A 23926-nucleotide genomic window follows, 5' to 3' on the forward strand; every position below is an offset into this window, starting at 1 on the left:
TACAGGCAGCTAATTAGCACTGCGCTTTGTCTAACACAACTCTTTGTAGAAGCTCCTGAAATAGAAACTGAGACAAATGAATTATTGATGTGGCCTGGAACAAATGGATAAATTAAACCCATAAGGCTGTTCGCAGCCAATGTTCATAATCTGTCAAAGTCAACTTAATAAGGAGAAGCCAGACTGACCACAGCACTTAAATTTATACCACTACTTAGTAGGTCTTCAATTCAGTATTAGAGCAGCCTCAAGGAATAATAGGAAAGGAGACCCTTTCCTTAAAGTGGGTTTAGGCTTGTACTAGAGTACTCTTTGTGACTGTTCCATACTATTTTCTCCCTTAAAGAAAGAATACTTAGAAATTGTCTTTCAGTTAAGAGGCTATGGAACATTCTTCACAGGGAAGTAGTAAAACACCCTATCATTTTACATATTGAAGATACAACTGGACAAAACAGGAGAAAACATACTGTAGGAAATATATTGTAGTGTTGCCCTTTTTGGACTTGAATGGCTAGTCCAAAATATTGGCTGAAAAACAATTTTTGGGGGTCTAAAAACCAAACATTTCAGTTCCAATATACCACCATGGTGCCTCATGGGACTTATAGTTTAGGTACTTCAGGCTCCCCTTCTCCTCGGACTGGGATCCCTGGTTGGACTACATCTCCCATGATGCACCATGAGCTCTCTGCTTGGTGAACCACCATAGAAGTCCTAGGGCTGTGGTGCATCACGGGAGATATTCCAGCTGAAGAGTCTGGCTTATAGAGGAGAATTGGAGCCCGAGGAACTGACTCCTTTGGTGCCATTTCCAAACTGAAGTTTTTGACCAAACGTTTTCTGTTTTTGGTGAAAACCTAAAAACTTTTCAGATATTGATTTTTTAATAAAAAATTAAACTTGTCTGTGGAAAGCAGAAATTGTTTTTGAAAACTTTTGAGTCAGAACTCCAATTTCCATTGAAAAACAGTTTTGATGGAAAATTTCCAAGGAGTCCTATTGATCACAGTTTTGGAAATCTCCATGTGTCTCTCCGTTCACACAGCAAGAAGACATTTCCTGGTGTCAGACAGAGGAGTATTAGACTCTAGGGGTCTGCTTCATTACTGAACCACACTTTGTGTTATCAGTTACACTAATGCAAAGTGATTTGATAGTTTACTCCTGCCTCCTACTCACTTTGCATTAGTGTCAATTTCCTATTCATGTTGCATTAGTGCAAATTACTACCCAAAGTGCAGGGCAATAGTATACCAGGTCTCATAACTTCATTCCCATTTCTTGAAAAATAGAAAGCTAAAGTAAAAAGTCCCAGGAACAGTGGGTACTGAGGTACAGTTTGTGCTGCTCTTAGTCATCAATACACTGCTATTTAAGGGTGACTGATCCTCTTAAAGCTCCAGATTATACATGCTGTAAGAATGCCTTGCCTTTGTTTGAGATGTCATGCTACGACGCAGACTCCTCCACAATTAAATACGCTCTTGAACCTTCTGTCTCCAGCTAAATAGACAGTAATGAGGAAGTTATTAAAATAATTAGATAACTTTACTTGGGATCTCAGAAATCTGCTTGTACTTAAGCCTCACAAAGTTAATAGTAAACTACATTAAAGATACTGGTCTGATATGTAGCCAGAAGAGGAAATTAAAGCTAAAATCCTAGCTCAGGGTCTGCTTTTAATTCACACATGACTAAATAACCATCAAGGGCATCACTCTCACGTATATTGTTATTATTTGTATTACAGTAGCTCAGAAAGCCCCCCAACCAAGATCAGGGCCTCATTTTGCTCAGGTCATACCGTAGATATCATCACACACAAAAAACGACAGTAAAAGAACCTGATTAATGTTGCAAAACGTCCAGCACTCAAAAGTTAGGAAATGGCAGGATTACGGTTGCCCAAGGAACCTTAATTCAGCCTCCTTGTGCATAAACATCATGCCTCAGTCTTTAATACATACTATTTTTTCTACACAACCCCTGCCTTGTTCAGTGCCCAGGACGGAGGGTGCTACTCAATCCTGTGCTTTCTCATCATTGTTCAATGGGGGTCCTAAGGTTTATTTCCCACACACTATTCAAACTCATCTCTAAAGATGGAGTTATTAATTTCCTCCTGGGATTTCCTATGGTGCTCGTTGCTAGAGTGTCTGAGTGCTTTGCAAATATGAGGCGAGGGAGTGTCATTATCCGCATTGTACAGAAGGGGAACCAAGGCACAGAGATTAACCTAAAAAGTTTCCACTAATTTTGGGTGTCCATTCTGAGACCATTCAGACCTGATTTTTCAGAGTATTTAGCATTACGTAGCACTTTATATGTTCAAAGCACAGCACCCATTGACTTCAGCTGCCAATGAGCAGCGCTTCTGCAAGTCAGACCCCAGGATATCAAGTTGGGCTTCCAGAAAATGAGGAACACAACCTGTGAAAAGTTTGGTTTAAGTGACTTGCTCAGCATCACATAGGAGCTCTGTGGGAGTGATAGAATCCCATTTTTCAGGGTGACATTCAACTGCCTTAACCACGAGATCATGCTTTCTCTTCCTGTAGTGCCCTGCTCATTCACTACACACCTTCCAAGTATTAAGAGACAGTCCCTGCTCCAAAGAGCTTACCATTTAAACAAGATAATGTGAGAGGAAATGACACAGGGGCCAGGTCATGCAGCATTGCTGGGAACAGAACTTAGGTCTCACAATGCTCAGTCCAGCAGGCAATGCACTGGACTACCCTCTCTCTCCTTTGGTAGTATGGCCATTTTTGAAGTGACCAACTAGAAGGCCTTAAAGGTCCCATTCCAATGTCAGTGCTTGTGCACAAAATCTTAATCAAGTCACAGCCCATTCTCCCACCTGCACTGGCCAGCAGAGGTGGATTGTTATGGGGAGAAGCACACTGTTGCTCTTTTTCAAGGGCATGGCTAGTCAGACTCCAACCTACTCTACTGCAGGCTGTTGCTCAGAGTCCCAGTGAAGTCTTGTAAGCAAAGTGAAGCGTATATAGAATCACTGGGGTATAACAAATCAAGGGCCCCAAATCCTGCAGATGGACTTTGGCCCCAGAGGTCTGTACTCGGGCTCCAGCATCTACCCATGCAGATTTGATGGCAGGGTTGGAGGACATGAATCCTCAATGGTGCCATTCAGATTTGGAAAACCTGACCTATGCGGAAAGGTTAAAAAAACTGGGCATGTTTAGTCTGGAGAAAAGACCAGCGAGGGGGGACCTGAAAGTCTTCAAATAGGTTAAGGGCTGCTCTGAAGAGGATGGTGAACAGTTGTTCACCAGATCCACTAAAGATAGGACAAGTAGTAATCAGCTTAATCTGCAGCAACGGAGATTTTGGTTAGATATTAGGAAAAAACTATCTAACTCTAGGGGTAGTTAGCTCTGGAATAGGCTTCCAAAGAAGGTTGTGGAATCCCCTTCATTGGAAGTTTTCAAGAACAGGTTAGACAAAAACCTATCAGGGACAGTCTAGGTTTACTTGCCTCAGTGCAGGGGGCTAGACTAGGTAACCTCTCAAGGCCCCTTTGTACCCTATGATTCTTTACAGTCACTGGCTGGAGAACAACTGCACATCTTGCTAAACTGGTTAGCAAAAATATTTGAAGAAGAAGAAAGAAGAAGCTAGTACTTTGCACAGCTAGGGGTATAGTTTCCATTGTTCAGATGTCATTGTTATAGAACTATAGCGAAAGAACTGACTGGCATTGGTTTCCGAGCCACTGCTTTTAAAGCATTACATAATCCTTGTTCCTGCAGAAAGCAAAACAGGAGGTCTGTAATGAAAGCAAAACTGGCTTAAGTTGATGAGCTTTTGTAACTAGTGAATGGAACCTTAAATGGAGCTCTTCATCATACTCATCTCTTTGCTGCTAAGGAGCAGAGAGCAAATATTTATACAGCAATGTGTATGTATCCAGTTCCCATAAAACCTCCTCTCCAATCTACAATGAAAGGTTGCCAAAAAGGTTTAGTGCCTGTTAAACGTTGCTGCATATGAGAAGGTTCCCATTAAATATGCTCAGTTGAAAGGTTCTTGCACTATCAAACCAAATCCGGAATGAAAGAGAGAAAACTCATTGCCCTTAACTTAGTGAGGCGGCTGGGATAAACGGACACTGCTGACTTCAATGGAGCTGTGACAATTTACACCAGCTGAGGATCTGCCCCAGGTGTACCACTGAAATATGCTTTTTACTCTATTTTTTTTTAAATGGGACAGATTCTCTACTGCAGCCAAGATCCACCCAATGCAACTGGGGCTTAGGGTGCAGATGGGGGTGGGGTGGGAGGATGGGAGTTGAGAGGGCAGCAGGGAGCTAGTTACAGATATCTTTTTTTTCTCCCCAGTCCCACCCTAGCCTTAGCTCCATCATAGGTTAGAGCAGCCTGGATAGTGCTCTAAACTATGCATCTGACAACAGGGCCCAAGGGAGTTTGGTGCCGTATGGTCATGCCCCCAGTAAGCTTCTCCCTTAATGCCAACCCGTATGCCAAGGCTTCTGCAAAAGGAGCTGGTGAAGGTGTTGGCCCTATGTCAGCTCTAGGCCAGCTGTGCTGCCTATACAAACGGTGTAGTGAATCTGCTGCTCCTGTACGTGTGTGTGAATGTCAACAGGCATGGCAATGGGGGACTTAAGAGACTTGAGCCAAGCACATCGGAATGCAGGCAGCCACTAGGCATGCTTCCCTGACAAGATTCTGCCAATTCACCTTCAGCCCCAAGCTGTCTGAAACACCCCTGTTCCTGCACCCAAGGCCATTTTTGAGCAGAGACTGCCAGGTATGCCAAAGTCTATCGCGGTTCTGTAATGTGGCCAGGGGGAAATCACAGTCTCATTTTTCTTTTTCTTTTTGGGGATGTAGGCCAGGAGGCAAAGGATAAACACGGTGGACTAGATTTTCTGATCTGAGGAGTGCAAACAAGTGTCCCTGAAGCTGTTTAACAAACCGAGTGGAGAATTCTGCTCCGGGTAGGGGAAATCTATGAGTCAGGCAGAAACACTCATGTGGCTCCTGTGTCACCCATGTTCTGGGACATAGTGCAGGTCAAAAGAAATCTCCCCACCCTGGAAACCCTCTAACAGCTGCTCTCTGCAGGTTTTAGCAGTGGTCTCTGAAATGCTGATGGACATTGTTTCTCTTTGGCTCCATCGGCAGTTAAATTGGGTTCCGTAACCTCCATTGTCAGCAATGGGTAAATGGATTAGAGAAACAATGAAGAAAAGGTTCTCTCTTGAAGCTATGTTTTTATTCCACGTTCAAAGTGACTCCCTCTTTTTTTAACTTCATTTATTTGTGCAGATAAAATCTGGTAATCTATGTATGGAATGTATGTCTTGTGCACATATTTGCCACTTCTAAAACAGAATCAACTGCCTTTCCTAGAGATTCACAGTAACACATCAGCTTTCATTATCACCCACGTAACATGAACACAAGAAGGAAAAAGTTTGCAATTACAGCCTTTTGCAAACCCAGCTCTTTCCCAAGCTTTGTGTTTTGCATTTGAATCAATATGTATGCAAGATAAAGTACGCAGACACTGCTACAGAAAGCCATTATTTACATAAAGTCCAAACCAAAAGTAAATTCTGATGTATTAAATTCTGAATTTGTCTCTCACCACACTGACCTGGGTTAATTCTGCCCCTGTGTTCTTGTTATTTAATAACAATTAATATATATGCACATAACACAAGTTTTATTAAATGATATATCTTGAAAAGTCCCTTTCCCTTATTTTAAATATAATTATTCCCCTCTGAATTTTTTGGTATTAGCATTGACTTGTTTTACACAGCTGGCTGGACCTGTTAGTGTTTGTCCAGAATTCTTTTTGAAACAATTATCAATAGCGGCACTGCTAAGGGTACCTGCATAGCCCCACAGTATGCCAACATTTTTATGGCTGACTTAGAACAACGCTTCCTTAGCTCTAGTCCCCCAACTGCATTTGCTCCAATTCCTCAGACAGAGATAAACACCTACAAGATCTCTATCAAGCATTCTTAAAACTACAATACCCACCTGCTGAAGTGAAAAAACAGATTGACAGAGCCAGAGGAGTACCCAGAAATCACCTACTACAGGACAGGCCCAACAAAGAAAATAACAGAATCCCACTAGCCGTCACCTTCAGCCCCCAACTAAAACCTCTCTAGTGCATCATCAGAGATCTACAACCTATCCTGAAAGACGATCCCTCACTCTCACAGATCTTGGGAGACAGACCTGTCCTCACTTACAGACAACCCCCCAACCTGAAGCAAATAGTCACCAGCAACCACACACCACACAACAAAAACACTAAGCCAGGAACCTATCCTTGCAACAAAGCCCGATGCCAACTCTGTCCACATATTTATTCAAATGACACCATCATAGGCTCTAATCACATTAGCCACACTATCAGGGGCTCGTTCACTTGCACATCTATCAATGTGATATATGCCATCATGTGCCAGCAATGCCCCTCTGTCATGTACATTGGCCAAACCGGACAGTCTCTGCGCAAAAGAATAAATGGACACAAATCTGACATCAGGCATCATAACATTCAAAAACCAGTAGGAGAACACTTCAACCTCTCTGGTCACTCAGTAACAGACTTAAAGGTGGCAATTTTGCAACCGAAAAGCTTCAAAAACAGACTCCAGCAAGAAACTGCTGAGCTTGAATTAATATGCAAACTAGATACCATTAACTTGGGTTTGAATAGCGACTGGGAGTGGCTGGGTTATTACACATATTGAATCTATTTCCCCATGTTAAGTATCCTCACACCTTCTTGTCAACTGTCTGAAATGGACCATCTTGATTATCACTACAAAAGTTTTTTTTTCTCCTGCTGATAATAGCTCATCTTAATTAATTAGCCTCCTACAGTTGGTATGGCTACTTCCACTTTTTCATGTTCTGTGTATGTATATATATCTTCTTACTATATGTTCCATTCTATGCGTCCGATGAAGTGGGCTGTAGCCCACGAAAGCTTATGCTCAAATAAATGTGTTAGTCTCTAAGGTGCCACAAGCACTCCTGTTCTAATAGCCAATTCCTAATTACTGCCGATCATAAAGAACATGCAGTGTGGTGAACCCAAAGGGCTGCAGATGAGCTCCGGCAGACACTGTGACCACCCAGTTTTCCACATGACTGAAATGGAAAGAAAAACAATAATGTAGGTCAACAAGGGAGTGGCAGATATACTCTTCTGATGACATGTAAATTCCTTGCATGTATCTTCTGGTTTTATAATAGGTGCAGGGGAGCTGTGGGTGGAGATGGCTTGCTTCCTGGCAGTCTTTTTATTATTATTATATTAGCTTGATGGCCAGCTGTTATGAGCCCTTTCTGTGTAGTAAGCTTGTTTGGCTCTTTCTTTGAATACAGAATTCTATTTGGACAGTTGAGAGGCAGTTGAGAGGGTATTGGGTTGTTTTGTCATTCTAAGGGGATGAGTTAGTAGGGTTCATACATGAGGTCCCCCCCCCCCTTCATTCTTCTTTCCATCTGTATCACTCAACAAACACCACATGAGTTATTCCAGCTGGCATTGAATTCACAGCAGATTCACAGGGCCAGCTAGGGTCCAGACCCTCTCTCGGAGCATTTAATTTCCTTTCTGTTGCAATCACAGCAACACTGAATACAGTGGACACAATACACCAGACAAAAGAATACTGATTGATGCTAGCTTGAATTCATATGTTATTGACACTGCTATTGTACATGGTTCTGGATCCATCATCAATAGTGTGCTCTGACTCCAGGCTTCACTTTTTAGGTTTGCATATTAGATTTCAATATACAAATCTCTATAGTATGGCTGAGTCACAAATTTGGATTCAGAGGGTCAATTCTCCGAATACCTTGCATTTATCTTCCGATTTTATAACAGATCCAGGGTCATTCATAACCCAGGTTTTGGTCTAGACGTGTCCCAAATACATGCGTGTAGTTTTCTAGGTCTGGATTTTTTTAAAGCACTCCTATAACTCTGAAGTGCTACTACGTAAATACATTTAGTACTATTTCTTGAAAGAACTTTAACAGGGCATAGAAAGTTATTCTCCAGGCCCAGAGCTACAACTGGGAGCCTCCTGAAGTTTTCATGTTGATTTAGTCATTGATCTCTGAAGAGAAGAATTCATTGACGTAGTACTCTGCAAGAGTTGTTATCCCTAATGCCAAGAATACAGAGATGCTAGCAAGGGCTCAGGAACTTCCAAACAAGGAAAGCTGCTGTGACAACAGAAATCTACTTTAAAAATGCCCAGGCTGTTTCTTGCTCCCCAGCTTGGCAGAGGTTCAAGGTGCTGGGGAGGGGGTTCATTCCCAGCCCTCAGCTGAAGAGGGAGTGTATTGTACAATTGAGAAATTATGCCACTGGTCAACTAACTCTCCTGGTGACGTAGTGGATTCTGAAAGGGGCGATAAGCATGGCACAGATGCAGCAAGGAACTTCAGAGCTAGAGAAACCAAGTGTGTGTGTTTAGGAAATAGGGCCCTCCTAACCATCCTGGCATGCTGGAGGAAGATCCTTAGAGAGCTAGAGAAAGGGGAGTACAACAGGGCTGCTACTTACTGAGCATCCCCCCCCGGCCAGAGATCCCCAGCAGAGCCCTCCCTCTGTTCTCCCTCTTCAGGAGTTACTCTTTCTTCTACCCACCTTTCTAAAATATACATTTAGTTATTATGGCCCTTATTCTGTAAAGCAGATATGTCTAACCATATTCAGCAGGTGCTTAAGTGTCTTTGAAGTCAATGAGATTTAAGCCTGAGCTTAAAGGTAGCTTTGGAGAGGCATTTCCTTCAGCCCATTGATGGTATGTTGGAAGCACCACAGGTTCAAAGGGACAGTGTCAACATGAAATCAGCTCAGTTTAAAAAATGTAGGGTAAAAGTAGTTGCAGCTCCTACACCTGGCTCCCTACCGAGGTCTGAAGTACTCATTGCAATAGTATCCGAGCACCTCACAGTCTTTAATGTATTTTTCCTAACAACCCCCTGGTGAGGTAGGAGAGCGCTATTACCCCATTTGACAGATGGGGAACTGAGGCGCAGAGAGACCAAGGGTACGTCTACACTGCAAAAACCAACCAACCTGTGGCAGCAAGTCTCAGAGCCTGGGTCAGCTGATGGCTCATGGGGCTTATACGCCAGGGCTAAAAACTGCGGTGTAGATGTTCCTGCTCAGGCCGGAGCTCTGGCTCCCAGACCTACCCCCTCCCCAGGTTTCAGAGCTCAAGTGGAAATGTCTACCCTGCTATTTTTAGCCCCACAGTGGGGGCCCAAGGCAGTTGACCTGGGCTCTGAGACGCACTGGTGCAGGGTTTGCTTGTTTGTAGACATTCCCCAATGACTTGCCCACGGTCACACAGGAAATCTGACAGAAGGAATTGAGCCAGGTCTCCGGAGTCCCAGGCTAGCGCTCTACCCCCAGACCACCCTTCCTCTCCACTTTTTCTCTCCCATTACTGCGCGAAAGACCCACTCCCGTGGCAGCGGAGGGTGACAGATTGACCAAAGAAGGTGAATAGCAAAACTGACAATGTACTGTCGATGCATAAAGTAAAACCAATTGAAAAATGGAGGAACATATTTCTAACCCCCATCCCTCTTATGAGCTTCTGGGGTGCTATCTGAAACAATAGTAAGTAAAAATCATGCTCCAGTACTGTGTGAATTTTGTGAACATGGTGTTCCTCTGAGCTCAGGAAGTTCTCTTGAGCCCCTTTTGTCCTCAGGCAGGTTATTCTGTGGGTGGGCATGATCTGGCCCCAGACGATTAATCCTTTAAGCCAGAAAAGATGGCATCCTGTAATAGCATAGCTAATCCGACAGGTAAACACCCAAACCGAGTGAGAGCAGCAAAAATCTTTCAGGGGCTGGAAGGTGGTGTTAAGCATTGCACTGACCAAGGCATGGTGTGTAAGCTGCACCATACTAGAAGGCACATGGGGAGGCGCTGTGACTAAGAGGTACCCCACCAAGACATAATTCCCTCCCTGCCCCCCTTTTGCCTTGCTGAGGGAGTAAGTGACTGCAGGCCTGGAGGAGGTGCAACTTGCTTATCCACTTCTATCTGGCCAGAGAGTAGCTGAAGAGGAACTAGGACTAGCTCTGTCCTCACCCACTTGCTCACAGCAGGAAGTATCTGCAGAGCAAGGGCTGTGCTCCATACCACAGACAGATGCAAGACTCACATTACACTTGCTTGGGAGGGACGGGGGGAAGAGGACACACGTTCCATAACAATTCACAAAACACATATCCCTGTTTTCACAGAAAATTTGACATTTGCCAACCAGCTCTTGTTCAGGTGGGTCTGAGTTGGATGCACATTGTCCTTTGCTCAGCACAAACTGTTCAGTACTTTGAAAGTGGAATTGGGCCTGTCTCTACAATCTTTGTTTGTTACTTTTCACACTGGGGTTATCCTGTACACTTTCCAGCAAATGGAGCCCAGAAAAACCACAGTCAAAAAACCCATCCTCCCAGTTCATGCAGCTATTAATATAAAAAAAAGAAGAAATAATGGAGGTTCTAAATTGGGATCCCTGTTTTGAAGTTCTGCTTTTGTTGGATGTGCTTATGTAGGTTTTAATAGGCAAGACCTGATCCATCTTCTTTTGGAAGCCTTTTCTGGCCTTCTTGCAGAGAGATTGTCATTTCTTCTATCATTCTCTCTTCTATCATTCTCGAGTCTGTAAATGTTGGTTTTCAAAATCCTCTGCACACTTTATTGTCTATGTTTTATGTTTTACAATACTCTCTACTCTGAAACCTATAAAGAAGTGAAATAACAGGAGTTCACTTTGATAGAAATTCACTCAAGCAGAGAATGTATACAATGTTTTTTCCATAAAGGGGATGAAAGAGATGCAAACCCATCTTTACTACCTACACTCAATAATAAGTCCAATGATACCATCTTAGACCTCCCCAATGATCGGTTCTACAACTGGAGCTGGCCCCTAGAAAATGTCTCTCTGCCCCTGGAAAATTTCTAGCATTTGTTTTTCTTCATTTTCAGCAGATAACTGACTTTTAATTGATTTTTTTTCCAATTTTTGTGCATTCAGTTTTCTGATGAAAAATTAATTTTTTAAAAAAGAAAACAGACACTTTCCATGAACATTTTGGGTTTTTTGAAAACCAAAATTTCCGTCTCCCTCAAAAAAAGTTTAGAAAAAAACATTCCAACCAGCCCTAACTACAGCCCTGCCTTTCCTCATACACAGTATATATGTCACATACACATTACTGACCCCAAGATTTATGTCACCTCCTAATTCACCCCAACACATTTAAAATAGACTAAGGGACAGATTCGGATACTCTTACACATTTTGAATAGTACCTCATGTCTGAAGGACCACTTTGGGTCTATTCTAGGCGTGAGGTACTCACTCTGAGTAAGGGCATCAGAGTCTGGCTCTCTGATGTAGGGGCGCTGGAACAATTTGTATCGTGGGGGTGCTGAGAGCCATTGAACCAAACTGTAAACCCTGTATATGATGGAAACCACTTCAAGCCAGGGAGTGTGGCAGCACCCCTAGTTCCAGCCCCGAGGTCTCCGTTTAATTTTTGAAATGGTAATATTGATGTTTGAGCAGGTGAGCTTGCAACGTGAAGGAAACCTGATACTTTAGGGTGTTGCAAATGTGGGGAAACAGAATTACCATGTACAAAGGAACTCCTTGTCTTTACATGTTTAAAGAGAGAAAGATACAATATCATCGTGTGCCTGTGCAGGCAAAGTAATAATGCCAAGACAATTGCAAAATGATGTGGGATAAGATAAATCCACAAAGGAAAATTAACAATGGCAAGACAGAATATTTCTTCCCAGTCCAGTTTGTGGCCCTGATTCTGCAAGCAACTCCTTGCAGGGGGTCTGGCATGTAGCAGTAATATAAAATCATACGCCCTGATCCTTCCAAGAGATCCCTGAATGCAGGCTCTGACTAGCTTAGAGTCTCACTGACATCATGTCAGTGTGTCACAACTCCAATTTATTTTTTTCCCCTCAATCCAGAATGAGTTATGATTGCCTTGGAACTCCTGGCTTTGTCCTGTCTGCATCGCTACATTAATTCTCTCCAGCTAGCCATTCTTCACATGCCCAGAGTTGGTGTTGGGATTCACGCCAAAACAAAACCAAAGCTCATCCCATTGCTAAAGAGTTGACTTGTATTTGATACCTTATGGACAAAACACCAAGACTAGCAAGCATTTCCCCTATTTTCACCTAGGCAGATTTATACAAATATTCCTTTGTATTTATATAATGCCTTATCTACACTAGAAAAGTTTTGGTGATACAGCTATACCAGCAAATCCTCCCAGTGTAGATGCAGTTATATCAACAAAAGAGTGCTTTTGCCAGAATAGCTTATCCTGGTGTGGCAAGTGAAAAGCTATACTCCGCTTTGTCCCTAACAAGTCTAAGAATTTTTTGAAGGCCAGTCTGAGACTGGAATGAACTCCCCCCAAGAACAGAGCACCATCGCAAGCCTCCTCTTCTTCCACTCCAGGTGCAAAGTGCTTTCCTTTTGGCCTTGCCTTCCCTAACACAAACACATAGCGATGTGTATGTTAAAAGTGAACAACATTACCAAAACAAGACATCCCACTGCATATACTTCTTCACCTGGGGGCAGGATGAGAGAACAACCATCACACTACAGATGTCAGTCACATTGCTTAATGCACTATTGGAAGTGATCAGATACTATGGTGATGAGCACAATGTAAGAACTTATATAGAACTGAATATAAATCAGCTGCAATAAGCCCTATTAATATTCATCCATCAAATACTACCTATCTTTATCTGGCTGCCCTTTGGATTAAGTGGGAAATCAGATGTTCTTTAAGAATTCTGATTGTAGAGACATTTAGATCATTTGTTGTGTTGCTACAGATGGATTCTTTTTTTTTTTTAAAAAAAAGAAGCTACCATACTAATGTTTATTACATTTGATTTCTCTAACATTATGAATATCCAAACACCAATAGCAGTTTGGAGGCAGATCATATTAATTCTTCAATGGCATGAAAATTGCTTGAGTTACGTCATTTGGAAGAACACATATCTGGGGACATTACGGAATCAGATTCTAATGCTTCCTTATCTTTCTTAGTAAACATTCACTGTCCAGATGCTTATGCCAAGAATATAAATGTCTTTGTTGGCTTTGTTTTTAAATGTAACTACACTACATTTTCCAGTTCTAATTCAAAACAATATCGCCAATAGAAGTTGTGATGGGTATTGATCCGCTCTTTCTTGCACACTTGAAACTCCTACTGAATTAATGACACTGGGTTCAGTGAGATTTTTGGGTGCACTAGGGATATCTGACCTGGCATGAGAAGTTGCAACATTATACAGCTCAGTTTTGCCTAAATAGGACATCCAAATCTGACTTCAAGGCATGAAATGGACACGAATAAATAATCACAGTAATCATTAATACCTTGTGCTTCTATAGTTCCTTGCACACAAGGGATCTCAAATCACTTTATAAATATTAAGCATCACAACATCTCGAGGATATAAGTATTATTATCACCATTTAACAGATTGAGAAATGGGGGTGCAGATTGGTCACCAGCACAGAACATCTGTTGCAGGGCTGGGAACAGATTGACCCACTGGTCAGCTGGGCTGAATGATCAAATGCTGGATTTAGATGCCCTATTAAGATATCTGCATCTGAAAACTTGCCCCCACCCCCAGTGTCAGATTGGTATGGAAATGCCTCTTTGAAAGGTTAATGTTAAATACTGGAAATATAAGGGGGTGGAACTCAGGGAGGGACAGGTCTGGGGAAACTAATACATGCAAGAAAGCACAACGCAAGAAGACAAGAAAAGAAAGATAGAGTTGATGACAGTTATGGTTTCCAAATTTTGGACATTTATGCTATATTTGTGTTTCAATAAATTAGTAGTAGCAGCTCTTTACTCTTCAGTAGCACCTTTCAGCTGAGAATCTCAACACGATTTACCAACAGCTCATTTAGTTGCACACCGCTCATGTGGTAGGGAAGAACTATGAAGGGATCCCATTATCCACCACTGAAATGCAGCTGACATTGACTTCAGCACAACACTACAAAACCAGTTTAGGACACGTAGTGTAAAATGTTGGGGAGGGGGGAGAATGTAATTACTTGAATTGGAATATGTCCAGGAAACCACAGTTAACACCGTTATTCTTACAAAAAGTGCCCCAATATCTTTACCGCAAGTGGTCCTAATCTCAGTTTTATATCTTCCCCAAAAGACGGTACTGTACCTCCAGTGGTGCAGTGCCCCTTAGTGCCATGAAAGAGGAGTGGCTCATTCCTCAGAAGAAAGAGAGCCTCCCACTAAATAACCAACATCACTTTTACTACCTTGGTAGTTTAGAAAAGGCCATGCAAATATTGTAGTGGTACTATGACACTTGCGGTGTCTTTGTCAGCTCAGTTGCATGAGTGAGTGATACATGCAGAGGCAGAGATTTCCAAGGCTATGGCTAGATGGCTGAAATCCTCATTCAAGTACTGGTCCAACCTCATGATGCTTATTTTGTGAGAGCTGAATAGCTCACAGCACAAGGTGAGGTGATGGTAGGCAATCGCAATAATTCTCCCATGCTAGTTGCAGATATCTTTTCACCACCAGGGACTTTTGTCTTGGATGAATCTGTGTTTCTGTATTCAGAAATATCAACAGATGATGATTTGCTGTAAGAGAACAGTGCACTAATAAAATTAGTGAAGACAGCACATTCAAAATTGCAAAGGTCAAAACACTAATTCTATGGGCTGGGATTCTTCTGCTTTTGTGAGGGAGGTTTAGTCTGTCTGAACTAATCCTATATTCATATATAGCGGCTTAGCAGGGATTTTAGAAAATCTTATGGCTTTACAGTAGCATTGGCACATGGTAAAGCTATATTTCCTTGCCCTAGTGAGTTTAACTACACATTTGATGTGAATTAACGTAAAAATCTAGCAAGTGAAATGCTAACACTTTTTTGTTGCTGTTTCTATGGAAACCCTTGAATTAAGGGTTCTCAGCAAGCAACAATATGTAGCTTTAACAAAAGGTAATACAGCCTAATAAACAGGAGTTGGTCTAGAGTGAAGTCCTACCCAAACTCAGAACAAATTCCTATCCCCCACACCCACCCCTTCAAAACACGCAGCCACAAAATGCTAGCTAGCCATTATGAATGTCAGCCCATTTAAGCAAGTTTTCAGAAAGGGCTTTTAGAGCCTACAAGTGCCATGTATTTACTATAGTTTGTTCATTTATCTTCCTGCTCCCCCCTTTTAAATGCTTTTAAAACACTGGGAGGTGTGTTTTGTTTTCTGAGTCAACTGAGGACTTCTGTGCAGTTCATTAAGGGTGAAATTCACTTCAGTTCAGAGGACCCCTGTATATATAAATATACAATATTTATACCAGAGCACTGCCCAGGGTTTCTAACCAAGCTCAGGACCCCATTGTGCACTGTACAAACACATTGTAAGAGAGAGTCTCTCTCTCTCTCTCTCTCTCTCTCTCCCTTGAGGTGCCTTCAGTCTAAATAGACAAGACTAATGGGAATGGGAAACAGAGTCACTTCCTCAAGATCATGCAGGGAGTCGGCGGCAGAGCTAGAAATAGAACACTGGTCTATCATCTATCCCCCATCTACTTCTCTATCCCGTAGACCACACTGCCACTCCAAACTGAACTGCCTCCCAATCAGGGTTAAATGATGCAGTTTTTACTCAGACCTTTGTTCACCAAGGGCACTTACTGCCATTGCTAAGTATCAAGATGAGGGCTTAAAACACTGCTGAAGCTATAAGATAACAAACATAGCTCACAGCTGCGACTTAGCAAGGCATATGCCTATTATCAACAGGGTAGCAATTTGAAAGCAAGATAAGTGCAGTATGTGCAAAGAGCTATATGGCTGGTACTTTAATGTGTTGGAGATCTCTGGGCCATTGTGGTCTGTTTCTTTCCCATGGGAATACGGAGAGCAGCATCAGAACAAACTCCCCCACTCCACTAACTTGTTGAAGGGCATAACTGCAGGAAAATGAGAGCTCAGCCTAAAAGGCTTATTCAGTCTTTGATTTCTCAACTGAACCTACCAGCCGGAGAGCCAATGAGCACCAGATGAAATGGGGGATTATGGGTGAAGCGGGCAGCTGCCCACTGGGAGCTGGCTGGAGGTCACAACTTGGAATGTACAGAGAATATTTGAAAAGAAGTTATCAAGGTATTTTATGTCATCTTCAAAAATTCTGTTAAGTGCTTCTATTTTGTTTAATCCTCAGTAGCAATAAACCAGGCCCATTTCACAACCTGTTACCAATTGAACTATTTAAGTGAGAGATGTGTTTCACACATTCAACCCAGCCAATGGGACATCTCACAAAGAAAGCTCACCTTAATTTTACAGCAGAAAATTGATATTTAACTCAAGATGGCCACAACATAAAACAATCCTTTGTCGGTCCAACCAAAAACGTGCGGTCAGAGTTAGTCCCCTGACCAAGCCAGGTTTCTCGGGTTAAGACGAAGTGGGTATTCACCCACGAAAGCTTATGCTCCAATACATCTGTTAGTCTTAAAGGTGCCACAGGACTCTCTGTTGATTTTTATAGATCCAGACTAACACGGCTACCCCTCTGATACTTGACTGGTATAACTGTCTAGTTAAAGTACAGTTAAAGCAGTACAACTTTCTAGCACAGACAAGTGCTAAGAAATGTTTTTATCGGCCCTGGGTACTTGATACCCATTTAATCTTTCATTTACTGTAAGCAGAATTGTACATACTCTTTAGGAAACTATCATCAGTGTCAAGTGATTATTTACTGCTCGTAGTTCCACATGTCAGGGCAGAGTCCATAAACGGTGCTGCAGTGGATTATTTCCTTCAGAGCTGAACACTGTGCTTCTATAAACTGTTATCATAAAAAACTCAGGGACACATTCTGCTTTGAGTTATCCCATTCAATCCTTTATGTCACTGGAGGCCTGTAAGAGTGAGGACACAATCTGACCTACTTCTGTCTAACATTTAGGGGTGAAATCCTTCCTTGACTGAAGGCTATAGGCGTTTTGCCATTGACTTCATGGAGCCAGGATTTCACCCTAGGGGTTGAAGTGCCAATCAAACAAAATCTACACAAATGATAGGAAAATGTATTGCTGACAGTTTTCTGCCCTCTAGGAATATTTACTGCCACAACCTTGCAAGTCTTTATCTCTGCATGTATAATTACTCACTGTATATCAATGAGCTAATAGAGATACAGTGAGTGTGTCCTAGTACCATTAAAATATTTGCACAACCTTTTCTAAACAGCTACAGACCTGCTATTATGCCTACAGCCTGGCATTTCATATGGCAACTCAACAACAGCAAAGAAATGTCCTGTGATCACACTCTCTGTCCTATCTAGTTCTCTCTCTATTTTTAGGTTTCCCCACAAATCTATTCCCAGCAAAGCTTAAAATACCATATTCAGGGCAGTTATAACTTGCAGTTAATTGATTTTGGAATAACTTAATTTTTCTTCTGCTAAAAATCAAAACAAAAGAAACACTAAAAAAAGAATGATTTCAGTGGGGGCGACTTGCAGAGCACAGTGCTGCTAGGTCTAATGACTGTATTGCAAGTCTTGCACTGTTTCGTGTTTTATTTAAAATCCCAACTTTTGGAGACAAGTGATTATACGAGAATCTGTGTTTTCATTTTAAAAACAGGTATAGTCCTATCCCTCACGGTTGCAAAGGAAAGCCTGAAAAAGTGACCCAAGTGCACCCTAAGAGCTCAGAAAACAGAAGACAAACAACAAGGACCCAACATACATTATTTTTTAAACAGTCTCATGAGTTTTACGCCAATCTCATTATTTTTGGCAACCTTGACTTGTGAGTTTAAAATTTTTGGGGATGGAAATACTGATAGCACATTACCATTCAACTTGAATAAGGATGGCAGAATCTGGCTTGTAATATTGTTATATCTTTTTTTCTTTTCTCCCATATTTCGTTCAGAGGATCATTTCTATTAAAACAAGATTGTAGTCAAATTCACCCCAATTTAATGCCGAAGGCATGTAAGCTGCCCCTCCCTACGACATCAGGTCTCCTGCATCCAGATGTAGATTCACACCGAAGCTGGTTGATTTACAAAAGGGTAGAATTTGGCCCAATGGCTTTCAAATTTTTCTATGAGGTGTCAGCCCATGTTTGATGAGTGACAAAAGAAGACATAAAGCTACCCCCTAAGAGACAGATAAGTGCTAGCTGTCTGACCTTTAACTGTTTAAAATGAGGCTCTGTAAATCCTAAAACGCCTGGACTGGACTACAGCTGGTTACAAGCATTGCTGCTAGAGGGCTAGAGTTGTGTGAATAATTTAGTTGTCAAAATTACCCAGTTCAGCTTCAAGTGTGTTTACTGACTACGTAGGAGATCAAAGTCTCAATACAACGCAACGTTGTAGCAACAGATAAGTACTGAATTTTACCCTGAGATATCGCTAGACTACTGTACCCCTTTCAGGAGTCTGATTTGTCTTGCATACCCCCACGTTTCACCTCACTTAAAAACTATGTGCTTACAAAATCAGACATAAAATACAAAAGTGTTGCAGCACACTAGTACTGAAACATTGCTTATTTTCTCATTTTTACCATATAATTATAAAATAAATCAATTGGAATGTAAATATTGTACTTACATTTCAGTGTGTGGCATATAGAGGTGTATAAACAAGTCATTGTGTGAAATTTTAGTTAATGTTGACTTCCCTAGTGTTTTTTATGAAGCCTGTTGTTAAACTAGGCGAATATCTAGAGGAGTTGACGTACCCCCAGGAAGACCTCTGCATACCACCAGGGGTACACGGACCCCTGGTTGAGAACCACTGCCCTAGATTCTCAGAAGTGTCATGTAGTAAATATATCTTTATTGCTATAATTACTTTAACAGCTGAACTGTAAACACAGCTATACATATGTTTTTAAGGTAATAAAAATGTCATTCAAGTTACTTTGAGTTGCACAAAACACGAAGGGCATGGCTACACTGGAGAACTACTCTCTAATGTAGTCACTCTAAGGGCAGGTCTACACTAAAATCGGGATCGATGTTCAGAGATCGATCCACCAGAGGTCGATTTAGTGGGTCTAGTAAATACCCACCAAATCGACTGCAGATTGCTCTCAGGTTGACCATTGTACTTTACCCCCGATGAGAAGAGTAATGGACCCCCCACGGTGTAGACCCCGCGGTAACTCGACCTAAGGTATGTCAACTCCAGCTACATTATTCATGTAGCTGGAGTTGCGTAGCGTAGGTCGACTTACTGCGGTAGTGTTGGCGTAGCCTAAGCCTACTGGAGAGAGCTCTCCCATTAACTACTCCAGCCACTGCGAGCGGCAGAAGCCAGGTTGGCAGGAGAAGCTCTTCGACCGATATAGTGCTGTCCATACTGGCGCTTATGTCGGTGTATGTAAGTTATGCTGACATAAGCTCTAGTGTAGACATAGCTTAAGATACCTGACACTGGTCAAATTTACAGAAAGAACATCTTGGACCAAATTCTGATCTCTGTCACCACACAGTAACTATGCTGACGTCAAGGAAGTTATTCTGGTTCTGCAAGTAAGAACAGAAACTGGTCCTTATTTGAGAGTATCACTGAAATCAAAGAAGACTTTTCTCTATTAGAATATTCCATACATATTGGTTTGTTTGTCATGGTCATCCCTGTGATCATACAACTATGGACATGTCCCATGTTCATTCGAAGCACTATACTGACCACCTCTCTCCTTTTTTTACAAGAAGGAACAAATTTAGCCACGCTATAAGTGGGTGCATCTCCCACTGAGGCCAATGAGAGCTGTGTCCAGTAATAGCAGGGGGTCAATTTTGCATGAAGTCTCCATGAGGCCTGTAATTTTTCATACTTAGAACCACCTTCAGAGTACCCGGGGGCACAAGTCACCATGCTGTAGTATGTGAAAGGTGGCATGTGCTTCTGCAGAAATAAGCATAACATTTTAAGTGAGGGTAATTACCCATTGGAACAATTTACCAAGGGACGTGGTGGATTCTCCGTCACCTGAAGTCTTTAAAGCAAGACTGGATGCCTCTCTAAAAGAGATGCTGTAGCTCAAACAGAAGTTATAGGCTGGATGCAGAGATTACTGGGTGAGACTCTCAGTCTTACTGCTTATAGCATAGGCCTAAGATTTTCATAAAGATCCTTTCTGGCCTTAAAAGCAATGAAAATCTGGTCCCTTGGAATTCAGGGTAGCATCAGCAGGTGGATAGGGGGATAATGATCTTCATAGCTTCTTGATTTTCATTCCCGGGGTCAGATTCTGATGCCCTGACTTATGTGGATTAGAACCTTACTCACTGAAGTCAGTGGGACTGTTTGAGGAGTAAGGTGATACCCAGCATGAGTAAGGGTATCAGAATCTGTCCCATAGGCTTGGACATCACATCTGCTCTACATCAGCTGCCTTGTGTCCATTAGCAATCATTCTTTGTAGCATTTGTTGCTATTTACTTTAGGGTCTTTGTCGGACCCTGTTAATACCAAGGCATTCTGCTCTCTCAAGAACTCCTCTGTTAGATATCCCTATTCCATTCTTTTCAGAGTCATATGTGGGTCTCATCAGCAGAGCAGTGGAATGTCTCCAAAGTGCAGTAAGCTACGTGACTAATAATTGTCATGTTCATGGTTCTTTCGTTTGTTTCGAACATGTGGTTCTTTCTTCCGCTCCCCAACCTGAACGTGTGTGGGTTTCTTAAAAAAACCAATGTATGAGATGTACCCTGGTCTAAGTGTTTACATGAGCAAAAGCAAGGTCAAAGATGTGTGCCTTGAGCTTGGAATGGAAGGTAGTGAGGTTTGTGGTCTCCTCTTCACTGCCAGCTTAACCTTTGAAATGTTCTATATTTATTTACTCTCATTTCTGCTCTGCAGGACCTTGGTTACGTAGCACCTAACAAGAGCTGAGTGAATTTTTTTTTGGCTGAAACTTATTTTTCAGCAGGTTTTGGGCTATCACAACACTCTGGAATTCTGTAGGAATTATTTTTAATGGGGCTAAAATATTTGTTTTGCTGTACATTTAACACCTCCCATTGATCTCTTTCCAGTGTAATTTTGGTGCAACTCAAAGAGAGAGAGAGAGAAGAAAAGGGGAATAACATGGGTATTGTATGTGAATGGTGGCTAGATGCCACCATTTTATTGCCGCTTTGGAGGAACGCAAACAATGGTGACCATTACGACCCATCAGAAAGGAAAGCTCTATATTCACTTCAGGTTTCCATTCAAGAGTACAGCAATTTCTTTTATGAGCACAGTGACACTTGTTCCTTAATACCTGTAAGTTGGGATCCACAATCAATCTGTACTCTTAGCATAAAAACTCAAGCAATCTGCATACAGAAACAGGGGCATATGTAGTTGGGGCACTAGTCTAGGACTTGGGAGACCTACGGTCAATTTCCTGCTCCACCACAGACTTCCTGTGTAGCCTTGGGCAATTTAGTCTCTTTTTGCCTCAGTTTACCATCTGTAAAATTGAGATAATGGCACTTCCTTAGCTCATAGTGAGGATAAGTACATTAAAGATTGTGAAGTGCTTAGATACTAGGGTAATGGGGGGTTAGGTAAACACCATAGATAGGTTGATGAAGAAGGCTCTTAACATGAAGTCTTCTTGCATTTGTTTGGAGATCATGCTGTTGTTACTGTAGATACTAGAAATCTTGACTGTACAAATGCCACAGATGGAAACCAACCTCCACAATTTACAATAGCAAAAGGAAAGCACTGGTGAGAAAGGCCAAGGAAATTTGCATATATAAATACATGTATGCAAATAGAACTTGATTGCACTTGCTATAAGGGATCATGCAATACATTTCTCAATAGTGAGGACATTGCTTATGACTCATTCTTTCTGCATTAATGAAAACTTAAACCAGGATAAAACTTTCATAATGAATGAAGGTATCATATCCAGCCCAGAACTATCCTAGACCCGCATATAATATTCAGTGGAAGAGGGTAACACAGAAAGGCACACTCCGAACCAATTTACAGCAGTGCTTAACGATCATATTGTATCTGATACAAAACCAGCTTGGCTCTGCCAGCGCTGAGGAGCCTACAAATGACATTATAAATGTTACACTCTGATAGCAGCCGCAGCAGGCTCATATCAGACACACCTCATCTATATGCTTGTAAAATCCCTAAGCATTTCTTTTTCCACTTGAGAGATACACAGCCTATCAAGGTCAGTTGCAGTCTGGCTGATAGAAGCCCTACGCAGACATCCCATTATCGTACAGCTGAGTCCTGCAGGGGTGGGTTTCACTGAACAATGCTGTGTGCTTGTAAAAATAAAGACACGGAACCTAAATCTCATTGATACAAAGGCTCCTTTCCAGTGCCACAGTGGGATAGGAGGGTCACTGCTGCTCGCGCTCAAAAATATGTCTACACAGCAAAGAAAAACCCGACTCGGGATCACAGGGCTCGAGCCACAGGGCTGTTTCATTGCTGTGTGGCTTTCTGGGTTCAGGCTGGAGTCCAGGCTCTAGGACCCTGTGGGGTGGGAGGGTCCCAGAGCTCAGGTTCTAGCCCAAGCCCAGAAGTCTACACAGCAATGAAACAGCCCCGCAACCCAAGCCTGAGTCGGCTGTCATGGGCCAGCCACGGGTTTTCCTTTGCTGTGTAGACATACCCTTAGTGCCAATAAAAATTAGGCCCTCTCTCTCTTATGGCCTGACTGGTGGGACTACAAGTCTCTAGGACTGTATGAACACAGAACAAAGCCGAACACAAAATAACTCACTCGGTGACACCACCACATCAAATCAGTCAGTGTTTCAACTTACCTCGCTGGTGTATTATCCATTTGCGAACTGAACGTAAACATGGCAGATGAGGCAAGCTTAACGATAGATACCAGAGCTCAGAAGCAATTGGTGGGCCCCTAAACCACAGTAGTTCTTTTCCCTGGCAGATCAGAAGAATTTTCATAAGCAGAGACAAGTCCTTTTGCCCAGCGGGTACCAGGGCAGTTCTGTTGCATCACCACCAATCGGATTGGAGGCTGGGAATCCGTAGGAATCTCAGGAGCATATTCCTTACTGGGATCTATCCCCCTACAGTCATATAGCACGCAAGAAATCAGAAACACCAAAAGCAGAATAACATAACTAGCTACCAGGATGATCAAGTTCAAGGTTACAGGGTCAATTTCCAAGTAAAAATCCATTTCATTCCCTACTCCTAACTGAGAACTCAGAGAATGAAGCTTCATACACACTAGTGAGCAACGGCTCCCTGATCAGAATAAATGTATTGGCTTTGCGGTAAAAATACATTAAGCCTCAGCACTCCTGCAGCAATGGATTTTCCTGAACTGGATGATTAAAGCTGCTCAGTTTAATAACTTAAGCTCCTTCTTTTAATACCATGTTGGCTACATTGGCAGAAGCTAAATTTGATTCCTTTACCAACAGCAGACTATCCATCTTGCTATTAGAACCCATCTCTCTTTTTTCTTGGCAGGCCTGCATCAAACAATGCATTTGTTTTGTTTACTCAGCTCCAGAGATGGCGTCAGGCCCCTGGTGTTTAAGTTGTGAAGAGGAAATATATAATCTGGCCATACCACTGATAGTTATTGTGACTATCAGAAGGTTTTACTGAAGGCCACAGATAACAAAACATTAGCTGTACAAAACTGTAAATAAGTGAGGAGCTGAATGAGCGGGGGAAAGATGAAACAAGGCGGGACTTGGACAGAGGATTATTCCAGGTGGGATTTATAGTATTTCACACATGA

General features: G+C 42.1%; 1 protein-coding gene across 2 annotated transcripts in view; it reads right to left on the reverse strand.

Annotated features, from left to right (window-relative positions):
- MMD (monocyte to macrophage differentiation associated) overlaps positions 1-23926 on the reverse strand; it is a 68817-nt gene that overhangs the window by 38408 nt on the left and 6483 nt on the right. Inside the window, exon 1 of one of the 2 annotated variants that reach the window (XM_034789651.1) lies at positions 22971-23005. The exons of the other annotated variant lie outside the window; for it this stretch is intronic. Within the exon in view, the coding sequence (XP_034645542.1) occupies positions 22971-22990 (20 nt within the window). The 5' untranslated portion in view covers positions 22991-23005. Of the gene's footprint in view, positions 1-22970; positions 23006-23926 lie in introns of those variants that run through there. 2 annotated transcript variants of the gene reach the window in all.

This window comes from Trachemys scripta, chromosome 14 (genome assembly GCF_013100865.1).
Source record: "Trachemys scripta elegans isolate TJP31775 chromosome 14, CAS_Tse_1.0, whole genome shotgun sequence".
Classification (NCBI taxonomy): domain Eukaryota; kingdom Metazoa; phylum Chordata; order Testudines; family Emydidae; genus Trachemys; species Trachemys scripta.